Source organism: Hydractinia symbiolongicarpus, chromosome 9 (genome assembly GCF_029227915.1).
Source record: "Hydractinia symbiolongicarpus strain clone_291-10 chromosome 9, HSymV2.1, whole genome shotgun sequence".
Classification (NCBI taxonomy): domain Eukaryota; kingdom Metazoa; phylum Cnidaria; class Hydrozoa; order Anthoathecata; family Hydractiniidae; genus Hydractinia; species Hydractinia symbiolongicarpus.
The window spans coordinates 22790855-22803747 of NC_079883.1; the positions used below are offsets into that span (position 1 = coordinate 22790855).

Consider the following 12893-nt stretch of genomic DNA (forward strand, 5'->3'; position numbering starts at 1 on the left):
TAACGAATATTTCGCGTTTCTGTAACACGCACATGGTTTTTCTCACGCAAAAAAGACAAACGGAATACGGCTATCATTAAAGAGACTAGTCGGTGCCCGTGAAAAAATCCACGGGTTCGCTTGTCCTTTACATTTACTCGTCGCAACAAAGTGGATAAAAATATATCGCTTTTGTTATTCGTGTTTCCGTAACATCATTTTCTAACTCAGCGGGGTGTCCGAGCAGGGACAGACAGACGGAATACGGCTATTATTAAAGAGACTCAGTTACCTGTTGCTCGGAGTCGCTCGTCATTTATATAACGCATTTCGTGTTTCCGTAACAGGAGGCGTCTTTCACGGACACAGAAAAATACGGCTATTATTGAAGAGATTACTTGTGATCCTAATCTACCCTCGTTCCTCATATTATATTTTGATTAAAAGAGAGAGTATTTAGCTAGCTAAAAAGCCGCAAATTCACTTTCGTAATGTGGCTACGGAGTGGGTTTGGCATAGCAATTTAAAAGTATGGGTAAAGGAAAAATATTCTTAGCGACAATTAAAGATTATCTAAATGAATAGACTCTACAGTGTGTTCAAAAGGTTTTTTTGTCTTATGTCTCGGAAGGCATCGGATCGCGTCACTTGAGCGATTTTTCCTGTTGATAGAACCGACAATATCGCTTCCGCTAAGAAATTCCCACTTATCCCACAGGTCCAATTGAGAGAACTTCTACTGGTTTAGTTTAGAAACACCGAGAAATTCCGGTTAGCAAAAGTCCCACTTTTACAGTGTCTCACTTTATTCGAGTATATGTACCTCTTCCGTCATTTTTAAATAACTTTGTCATTATAAGAGCAATGTAAGTATTAAAACCATTTAATTTCGAATTTATTTATTAAACCGAATTAGCGATTCGTGATCTCTAAATTTAAGTTGCACAAAATCTTGTCCCCTATAAAGTATTATAAAACAATTTTCTCGTTATGCTGCCTTATTACTCCGTATTCTTTCCTCCAAGCTTATTACAAGGACTGGTTAAGTTTTTATATGCTATGAAGACAAAGTGATCGTTAGTAGTGTTGGGAGGTGAAAGGTGGGAGATAAATGTCCAGACCGTATGTTGGCACATCTTGAAATTGTAAAGTAAATGTGAATGTAATCGGCGGAAAGAATAAAAGATATAGAGTTTTTTTCCTAATTTTATGTTAGAAAAGCGCGCCATCTAGAAGGAATGGGTTCAAAAGTTTGTTAGCTAATATACTAAGTAAAACCTTAGCATTTGTTCACCTTTTAATGTCGGCGTTGTGTTTCGCGTCAAATGACGCCACTGCAGTTTCGGAGCGAAATCAGTTCACTGTTTCAAGGTTGACGTGTTTTTTAAAGTGGATTGCTCCTATTAAAATCAGGCGAGGAATAAACTGGATTTCAAACTGGAATGGAATTAACTGGACTGAACAACAGACACGAATTCACTACGAACTTAGTTTCGGAACGAGCAGTAGTAACCTTTTCCCCAGAGCTTGTTTTTTAACTTTTAATATTGAGATGGCGTTTAGTATATACACCCTCCCAATATCAAAAGGTGAAAAAAGAGCCCTGGGGACGAAGTTGGGACGCAGCACAAAAAAAGAATAACAATAAAAAAAATCGAGTCCATCGAGACAAAGTTTTCAGAACGCAACTTTCATTCTTGGTCATTTTTGTGGGCAACTTGTTCCCTACTGCACGACTTTGATGCTAGTGTATTTTTGGATGAAGAAAAAGTTTATAGGAATTAGAGTTAATACTATGATTAGTTTTCGCAATACATTTATTCTACTTTTATTCTACATCTGTCAATGCGAGGCACAAAACGTTTTAGCTTCTTTTACAGCTGAAGTAGGTGCTGGAAATTACAGTTATTATAAACTTGAGGAGGCTGGAGATGTTACTCTCATTTTATCTTCGATAGAAGGAGACGCTGATTTATATATATCAGAAGGTACAATTCATCCAGATTATATGAATTATGATCTATCTTCAGCAACCTGTGGGAATGATATTGTGACTATTCCAAGTACTTTTAAAAGACCAACTGGAATTGGTGTTTATGGACACGTACATTCACCTATCTCAAAATACAAGTTAGTTGCCGTCCTTAACTACACGACAGCAAGTGACACTTTCAAAGGAACTATAGATGTTGAGTACCTGAATGAAGATGGATCAGGAAGCTTTTTTTCAAGTTTTTTATGGGAAGTGCTAGAAACCTTACTTAAAATTTTGATTGAGATAATTTTGTAATAAAGCCTGCTAGTTGAAAAAACTTAAATTGTTTGTTACATGTGGTGTCAGCCTTTCTAATTCGATTTTTTTAACATTGGCAAAAAATTGCCAACGTGAAATACCATTTGGCTAGGAGAGAAAACAAAAGCAAGGCTGTTGTAGGTTTAAGTTACATATAATAGAAAAATCATGTCTGCAAAAAGTTACTAACATGAATCAGGAATATTTGTGAACATGTCATTATTGGCTTCAGTGATTGCTGAGTGCCAACCTAAATTAAAAAGTTTGGGTGTATATTTAGGTTGTTACGTCTGACATCATGTGTATTTATATATCAACAGGTAAATGTTCTTGAGAATTCAGACAAAATGTTGTAATTTCAGTAATGCGGATTAAGACTGGTATATACAAGAATAGGCCTTTGAAGAGTTTCATGTCCAGGCATTATATGTTTTGGAGGAAATAAGAAATTGGACTGTTTAAATTAATCAACAGTAGTTAATTATTTCTTTCCCATTTGTATTCTATCTGTCTGTTAAAAATGGTTGCACTGATTTATTTCAGACCTTGTAAAAGTAATTTCATTATTTATTTCATGCTTGAAATGAAATAAATAAATCCATGGATTCCTGAGGATTTTCTTATATAAATGTATCAACCATATTCAGAAACAGATGTAGATAAACTTTAATGACGAATGTTGTCTTGATTTTGTTTTTAAAATGTCAACATGAAAAGCTGTGTTACCTACAGCCTTTTTAATTCACATTGGCAATTGCAAATAGTAATAATAATAGTTTAATTTATTTGCTTCAAGGGATTAAGAAAATGGTTCCAATTAGCAAATGTTCCATTTATCCAGGGTTCCACGTTCCAAAGAAATTAAGATGGTTTGATAAGAAATCTAAGGGACCAGGAAAAAGTGTTCAACTTAATGAAACTTATATGGGGTTCAACATATCGAGCAGGAACTGTATATACATTTTTAGGTGCTATACACTGACTGTGTGAAGGAGCATATAAAGTATATATTTTTTCTCAAAAATTTAACTGTTAATAAAGATTAAAGCATGTTTTTGCATATTCAAAATTTTTTTTTAACATATTGAACCTGCTAAAATAAATTTTGGAATCCACAATTTTTTACATGTGTTTCAATAGAACTGTTTTTTGTTTTGTTAACAGTGAGAAATTTTTAGTATTCACCAGAGTGGAACGTTGCAAATTATTTTGTTTCAAATGTATATTCTCTGTTTTATTATGCATTTGGTAAATTGTTTTTGTGTTTTCCCTCTAATATATCTTGTTTATTATTTTTAATTTAACTTTGTATATATATACAAGATCCAACTTGGATCAGTTAGTTTTGTTTGAAACCCTACAAGAGCGATGAATAATTGTACACATGTATTTTAATAAGTCAATAAACAATTGTTTTTTTCGGACAAATAGATTGCATGTTGTGAACAACCAGCAGTACACTTTTTTTCTTATCCACAACTCTGCAAAAAGTTTCCTTAACTTACCTAAGGGAATTAATTTTTGCGAGAACTAATTTACGCGAAATAAGCAAGTATCGATTTTTTGCGAGATTTAAATTTTGCTAATTTCGCGAAAAAAGAATTTCACGACACTCTTATCATTTTATACGGTTTTCTGAGGCTTTTTATGTATTAAACATAAAATAAAGACAAAGTTCTGAGTAAATTAGAAAAAAAAAGGAAAAAAATCAGTACAAACGAACTACACGATTACTAGCGAGACTATAACAAAAGTGCTCTTGAAAATAACATCAGCTATTTAAACAGCACTATAGTGTGCTTTAAGATATTTTTGAGAGACGAGTTCACTTTTGACAACCTGAGAAATTATGCTAAGCAACCAGTTACATATCCCTCTACCTTAAGCAACCTAAGACCTAACCTCCCCTCCCCTTCAATAAAGTAAAATTGTTTATGAAAAAACGTGTACTTTGTTATCATTGTTTATTAATGTTGGCAGTAATAATTGTAAGTTTTTATTTGTTGAAAATTAAGTTTGTTGATAGAAATTTTTGAAACAATACTTCGTTTTAATATTTTTTAAATTCAAGTAATGCTTCCAACAGGCGCTTCCTTTTATTAGGTTCTAAACACAAGCTCTGAGGACGATTTTGATGGTGATATAGATATTATGAATATGAAAAATAAGTTTATTAAATCTGTTAAATTCTTTTGAACGTCCCTCTAAAAACGCCTCTTTTTTTAAATTTTAAGCAGTGAATATAAATGAAGTTTTCAATAAAACTTCACGCGCGCCACATGGACTTGATTAAACGCGCCCGCCAGAATAGACGCCATTCCAATCAGTTAAGAGAATACGTAAAATTATCAACCTGTTTATTTTTATTCGTAATAATTTCCCTTTCTCAGTGTCTGCTAAATATTACAGTAAATAATTTTAAGATTTGTCAATCTAAATAAGTCTATTTGACTGCAGGTGTCCGCAGTTTCTTTGACAAGTAATAGTTTTTGTTGTGCATGTGATATGGTACTGAATTTTTGTGGCCTTGCCTCACTTTTAGTGGATAAAAATTATTGGCTGTATATATGAGAGGCGGGATGGGACGTTTGCCGGAATCCCACCCTCACCAATAATTATATTAAAAATCACTTTGTTTGTGTTTTTATGGAAAATGTTCTTTCAGGTTATTTTCGTTCCGTCCTGACTATGCAGGATCCCCCGCAGGCTTTTTTTCCAAATGAAAACACCGCCCTGAGGAGAATGACTTTCTGCCTATTTTAATTAAAAGGAAAAAAACAAATCTTGACAAACTTCTTGTCACTCCTCTTATATAAGCTTCCTCAACGTTGCCCCCATGACTTGTTAGGCTTTTTATATTAAAAGCCTAACAAGTCCTCAGGAGGACGAGGTTAAAACAGCTCCCTAATCTCGATAGCGGGTGAGGTCCTTGTAAGAGTGTTGTCTGATACTGCATTGTATTTAGATTTATTCTTTCTACATAAAAATGTTTATCATTATCAACTCACCCTCGTGCCCAGGGTTTTTTGCTTTTTTGATGTCGTTTTCTCTTATATCTAAAAAGATAAAAAAAAAACCATGGACGAGGGTGATTGTCAGCCTAAACATAAAAAAAGGTTGGCATTCTCAAGAAGTCTTTTATTCATCTAAGAAAACGTCTTTTACAGAGTTTATAATGTTTTGAATGAATTCATTATTCCTTCACAAACGCAAAAAAATTTTTTAATCTTGTCGGGATCATTTTTCAAGTATTTAATGCCGTCAGATGTCTAATTAAAAACGTCTTGTCTAGATAGCGATAAAAGCTCGTGTACTGAATTAGGTGCGGACTGGATGATTACGCCAAGACATTAATTCAAACTGAATGTGCACTTAATTTATATGTGTATATTTTCTATGCCTCGCATCATGCGATTGATTCATTCTTTTGTGGTCCAGGCCCGGCGGAGTAATTTGGAAAGTTGAGGTAAAAGGTAGGCTAAATTATCCCGTATTAAAGGAGGCCTGACCATGGTTGGGGCCGACGGGCTACAAAAATTTTTAAACTTTCGTCCCCCTAGATTGGCTAAAACATACTTCAAATTCCGAAATATTGCGCTGGAAAGCCTTCACAAAATGCAGGAGATTATATATAGAAATATAGAAACGCCATATTTTATGTAAGATATATTTTCAAAATAGGCAATATTAACATCGAAGCAAAATAAAGATCATGCAGAGAAAGGCTATAGTAAAATGACAACTACCAATCCTCCTTTGTAAATTTTCCGAATACTCGCTTTCTGTTGTCGTGCAATTGATCAAATGCGATGGCAATTTTGATCAGGTCTTGTTTGTCAGTCCTATCTTTTTGGAAAATGAGAATCGAGATAGAGTTGAAACGAGCTGGAAGCATTGTTGATGTCGTACAGAGCATATGTATGTATTGATCAATTAATAATTGATTAAAACACATAATGACCTTATAAAAAAAACATCACTTCTTAGCAAAAAAGTGAGGGGAGAGGGGGGGCTTACCCCCCCCCCCTCACCCCCTGGCTGCGCTGGGTCTTGTGGTGTTAAAAAAGCTTGTTCTTTTAGACAAGTTTTTTTTTTCCTTTATTTGATGACAAGAGAAAACATTAATCTTTAAAGTAAACATGAACATTACAAAGTATTTCAGCAAGTCCACAAGTGATAAATTGGATAGCCGCGGTCTTAACATCGCAATTTCTGGCTCGCCTTTATCCTCGACATTGTCAACAATATTTGAGAAAACGAAAAAAAGGAAAAAGGAGGTTTTGCATGAAAGAGTAAAAAAGAAGGTTGTTGGGGGGGTTATACCCAGAGGTACGGTAGCCATGAAGCAAGAAAATGGTGTCCGATGAAATTGTTACAGAAATAAAAGTAATTCTCTATAACCTTCGCGCGAGTGGTCAGGGAAGACTTAAATCTTTAGATTGGATAAAGAGGCGTGGGAAAATAGCAAAGAGGAAAATAAACCCTGCTACTAACGAAGAACTTGCGTTCTTGGAAAGGAAAAATTGCTGATTCCATATTCAAAAAACACACTAACAACTCAAATAACATTAACATCTTTGTTCGATTAATAAATTGAACGAAGCTAATATTATCTCTTATCTCAAAAACCCGAATTTTTTGAATTCAGCAGACACCGCAAAAGCTTTATTATTATTTGTTTATAAAACAAGAGCACACAAGATTGGTATGCGGAGGTAGTTCTGCAGCAGTTAAACAGAGGCGTTTTGTCACATGGCGTTAAAGTAGATGCCTGGCTGAGTAAATTAAAAAGCCTCTTCCTGCAAGATTGATTATTGACATATGTATCAGTATCTCAAGAGTTCTAAAGCTTTCATTCTCGCTGGTGTTAGAAAACCAAACATTTGTGAGAGCAATTTCTGAAGCTACAATGGTAGCCAATCTTTACGAAAATCTTCTTCAGGATATCGAGGAACTCATTATTATACTAATTAAAAGGACTGTTGTTTGTAAAATTCCTTTACTTTGATATTCTTTTTGTAAGAATAGGTTAGAGGCCACGAAAATGCTTGTCCTTATGTTGTGTCCTTTTCGCTAATGTTACACCGGGCCTTTTTAAGCCCGCCATTTTTACGTCGTTCCTACTTAGGTTACCTGGCGAAAAACTTACGCCACTTAGGGCCTGCGTAAAAGTAATATCAAAAAATTGTAGGTGTTTTTGTTACATTTTTGTCGCTAATAGTAATTACAGTATTTTCTTCAATTAACGGACACTCTAAAAGGCGGACACCTCTGATTAGCAGGCACTTTGGTCTTACACCAGCCGTTTTCTAGTCAAAGTCTCATAAAAAACCTTCTAAAAAAGCAGACAATTAGCGAACACTCTAATTAGTGGACAATATTTTTTGCACCAAAGAGCAAATATGGCTTTTTTTCCCTCCAATTTGCGACAGTCCCAAGAAAATCCAAAGCAAGCAAAGAAAAATGAATAGTTTTTCTAACATTTAATTCAAACATTTTTCAACTTTTGTATCCAGCTTGCCTTTAATCTCGTCAATTTTTTTTATCAACATCTTGATCAGCTTGTCATGGCCAAGGAACTTACTGCAGATTCTGACTCTGAAATCACTGCTAAGAATACATTGATTTGGACGTCGAAACATGTACTTCAGTACGTGTAATTAATTCAGATGAAGTAGATTGGAAAGTACGCTCCCTAGAAAAATGTGTAGATGAATATATTCGAAAAGACATTGGAAATATAGAAGAGATTTTATCTGATGACGATGACAAAGATAGTGATAATTTTGTGATTAAAAAAAGAAGTTTCTATTGCCACAACGCTACAATGCTTGACGAGCTTATAGAACGAAACGATCTCAATTAAGGAGAGACTAGAGTTCGTCAAGAAAACAACAATTAATTAACAGGGGCGGATCTAGGGTTAGGCAGCCTAGGCAATTGCCTAAGCCTAGTTTTGTGAACTAGAAAAAAATTCTCTATAGATAGATTAATCTATAAATAGATAAAATAATCTATAAAAAAAACTAAATTATTTTTATCAATTTATTTTTGGCATCCGCCGATTTCGACTATGACGATGCGCGGCGTGCGTGTTTTATTTTACTCAAATAAGCAAACCCGGGGCGATCTTAGGCAAAATGTCTATTCGCCTAAAACGTCCGCGGGTTTTAAAGTTCCGAATGAATGAAAATCACAGATGGAAGAAAAAACGCCTAAAACGTCCGCGGGTTTTCAAGTTCCAATGAATGAAATTCTGGAATGTGAAGAAAAAACGCCTAAAACGTCCGTGGGTTTTAAAGTTTAAACGCCTAAAACGACCACGGGTACGGTTACATGGAGTGGATGTTTCTTTTCAACATGGTTTACCTGGATCAGGTCCAATTGCAGGGAGCACTTCAAATGTCTAGAATATTAAAGCAATTGTATGCCACCTAAGTTAAATAAAGAAGTTTTGAATTTGGAAACCTTTTCAGATATTGAAAGGATTGGAAATGCTGGAGAGAAGTATTTTGGCCACGTGTGCCGTGTTGTTGTCTCAAACCAAACCTTTATCTTCCTCTGCAAGAGACAATAAATTCAGTAATACTTGAAATATTTTAGTTTTAGCTGCTCCTGAATTTTAGGCACTTTTGTGTCAAGAACTATTCTTAAAAGTGGTAAACCACCAGATGTTCTTACAAAACATGTAATTTAAATCTTTTTCTTATCAAAACAAAAGGTTTTAACTTGGCCTTGATCAAATGCATTGTTTATAAACATAAAAGCCCAATGCCAAACGAGATAGCTAACGGAGGCAATTTATGTAAACACTGTCTTGGCGGTCGAAAGATGTTTTGATGTGTATGTTAAATTCGGTATAGAGTATTACTAGCTACCTGTATGTGTATTAGTTGGAATTTTGTTAGTTTTTTTTCTTTAACGTCTTAAGGGTCACTGGCTTCGTGTAGGCTTCGTGTAGCCGTTTATGCAACTGTGTATCTTTGTTTCTGTTTGGGAGAGAATACATTCTTGTAAGATAACTAAGGGACAGCTCTTTCATGAACGCAAAAGTCCAAGCTAAATGTTAATAGATCTGCAGATCCCCTTTCCCTCCCCTAAACATCAAATCAGAAAAGGTAATCTTTGAATGTTGTCAGTCCTTGAAACCATAAGCACTCATCCATGTGTCCCTGCTAAGCAGGTAGACACTAAAAGTTATTAATTCTTTCTGTTCTCTAAGAAATCGATGTATACAGTATGAGATATAATTAAACGTCAAAGGATTCTACCTCGTCCCACCGCCAAATTTATACGCTTAGCATATACTTTTTTATTGTGATTGTCCCTAAGAACTTTGACTTTGTGGGAACTTTTAAACAGTGCATTTTATATGCAACATCCCACTGCTCATTTTAAAACTTTTAAGAACACGAGAAGATCTCTTTGACTTTCCCATGTTACTTTTAATTGTAATAATATTGCTAAAAACAAAAGAATGAAGCAATACCTAATCTAAGAATAGTCCAAGTTTGTTTTATAATATTTCTTATTCTCATCTTGCTGAGCAATACATTGATATAATTTTGTTTTAGGATAAGATATTTTGATGTCACCCTGGTACCTAAGATGAATATTCTTCTGACAATGAAAATCACCATCAATTAAAAGAACACAGATTTGTTAATCCTTATAATATTGGAAAACTGTAAACAATGGATATATATCTGGTATAATCCACAAAGTTGTGTTTCATAAGAGGAACTAAGAAGGTGAAAAAAATCAATCAAAATAACTTGTATTTTGATGTCACCCTGGTACCTATGATGAATATTCAAGTAAATAACACAGAAGATTTGTTCTGAATCCTTATAATATTGGAAAACTGTAAACAATGGATATATATCTGGTATAATCCACAAAGTTGTGTTTCATAAGAGGAACTAAGAAGGTGAAAAAAATCAATCAAAATAACTTGTATTTTGATGTCACCCTGGTACCTATGATGAATATTCAAGTAAATAACACAGAAGATTTGTTCTGAATCCTTATAATATTGGAAAACTGTAAACAATGGATATATATCTGGTATAATCCACAAAGTTGGTGAAAAAAATCAATCAAAATAACTTGTGAATATTCAAGTAAATCATAGAAATGATTTTCACGTAAAACATATACAGATCGAAACAAGAATTGCATGTTAAAAAACGTTCTGTTACAGACTGTAAACTAACAAAATGTCATGTCAACTTATGGATATGAGTAGGATTTGTATATATGTTGCTTTTTATATGAGAATCTTCATAATTGGCTTATAGTTACTAAAACTTTCTTAAAGATTTTACAGTATTAAAATATTTTTTAAACATAGTTGACAGGGACATGTAAGGGTAAATAATATGAGACATCTTAAATGTTTTGATGTTATTTTTCTAATTTCTAACTCTTTTCTGGCTTAATAAACTGCCTTTCTCTTGTGGGAATTTCATAGCATTAAAATTAATGCTTAATAGAAATTGGTGCAAAACTACACCAGTAACCCTAATGCTAAACTGTATTAACTTCATGAAGAGGTGATTACTATATACTTTTTGTACACGTTTATTATATGTTGCGATCTTACACTGTAAGTCTAACTGGAAATCTTTCATTCTTTTATATGCTGGTTTTCTTTGTGCATTTGCAGGTTGTTACCACAGACTATAATTTTCCAAACAATATTTCTACGTTGCACTACTGTTGACTATCTATTCCTAAAATTGTCTTGTAATGTAATTTTTTGTTGTATTGTTAGTTATTAGACTTATTGCATGTTTTGAAATGAAGCAAATCCCCAACTTATTACTTGTACTCGTATTATGTGCGCAAAACGAAAAAAGATGCTAAGATACTTAATACCAATATGTGATTTAAAGAAATTATGGAAACGCTAACCCTGTTTCAAATCGAATTTGCTAACCAGACGCATTTTCCATCCGCATGTTTTAACAAGGATAAAGTGGTAAAACTACGGGGGTTACTGTTATTTGTTTGGCTATAAAGAAACTTTCGTTTCTAATCTAGAAGGATTCTTAATAACTAAAAACCTTACTTTTGGGAAAATTTTAGTTCCTTTTACAGCAAAAACACAAAACGGCCGATTTACCTCGTACAACACCACAACCCTTGACATTACTTTGCCAAAAAATCTATGAAATTTTGCCTAACCAGAAAAAAATCCTAGATCCGCCCCTGAAAAGACTTTTTAAAATAAAATCTTTAATTATTTATCTATCATTTGTTAAAATTTGTTTGAAAGATTTTAAAGGTCCGTAAAGTTTAAAAGTTTGCTTGGACTTGGAACAATAATTTATTATTTTCTAATTCATTGCATTCAATCGAAAATAACTTGATTTATTAACTCTAAATTTTCCCGCCTTTCCCGCCCTCTTATTTCCTTGGTCACGTGACAAAGCAAAGTGTACATCGACTGTATCTTTACAAATTATAAGCCTTTAATAAATTCATTTTTTTCTTTATTAAATATAATAAACTTTTAGACAAAAAGAGTGATGCTTGTTACAGCATATTTAGTTGTTTTATTTTTTTTGGTGGGACGAAATGCTAGCTTTTTTGTACTTTAGCTGTAATAAACTTTTTCATCAATAACACTGTCACGACTACCATTCTTCTCTTTGTCTGTTAAAATAGTTATAAATAGTAACAAGCTAGCTTAAATAATAGAAAATCCATGGTCTTTATCAAAACATAAAACGCAGACTTGTTTGCACATTTCTTTAACCCTCGTTTTTCTACCATGCTGGATTTTTGTGGGATCCTGTTTAAGGAAATGTTTCTTGTTGGAGCAGCAAGCACGTTATCCTTTTTCAACTTCACAAATTAAGATCACCCTAATGAGAAGACAGAGGAAATTAGTTTGTTTGCTTAATTAGCTGTGAAGTATACTGTCGATCGAACTATTCACCCTTTTTGTCACGTGCTGTTGAGTCATGGTTAAAAAAGGTAAAAATAAATTTTATGTCATCCTTTTGATTCGCTTCTTCATTACTGTAGACGTTTTTCTTTGATCAGCCGCATGCTGAATTTGCAAGTGTTTACTGGGAATTACAACTTCCTTTCCAATAACTCTTGTCACCAAAACTTTAAAATGAATTTAAAAAAAAACAAAAAAAAAAACAACAACAACGCGCATTCGACAAGTCTTTGGTAGCGCAGTCAGTAGCTAAGCATATAAAAGACCTTGAGTGCAATTTTCACTCAATTATTATCTCTACAGCGCTTGGGAAGTTAATGTGCGGGTTCGTTTATATTCGCACTTAACTTAATCTCGCATACGCTTCGTTATTCCTACATTATCGAGAAATTGTATTTTTCTGATTTCTATCCAAGAAGTTCAACTTTACATCTAATTTTCTTTAGTTGACCACCTGTTGTGCAAAGGCTACTTTAGTCCCACGTTGGATTGATAACTTGTGAGGAAATAAACAATTTCAGGTGATAAGACAAAAAATAAAGTTTGAGACTTAATTTCCTATTTCATAATGATAAATGTCTCTTGTTCCAAGTAATTATGGTTTTGATCTAATTATTTCGGAATGCTAACGTGAATTCAAATTATTTGCAACCCACTCAAAGAATT

General features: G+C 33.6%; 1 protein-coding gene across 1 annotated transcript; it reads left to right on the plus strand.

Moving 5' to 3' along the window:
• Nucleotides 1-1635: 1635 nt before the first annotated feature.
• Nucleotides 1636-3724, plus strand: LOC130657223 (UPF0669 protein v1g209471-like). Its single transcript, XM_057460197.1, has one exon. It carries the CDS (start codon nucleotides 1721-1723, stop codon nucleotides 2267-2269), a length of 549 nt encoding a protein of 182 aa, XP_057316180.1. The 5' UTR covers nucleotides 1636-1720; the 3' UTR covers nucleotides 2270-3724.
• The last annotated feature ends 9169 nt before the right edge of the window (nucleotides 3725-12893 follow it).

What these genes read in the sequence shown, in the direction of transcription:
- LOC130657223 (XM_057460197.1), top strand. Translation starts at nt 1,721, where the DNA reads ATGCTAGTGTATTTTTGGATGAAGAAAAAGTTTATAGGAATTAGAGTT.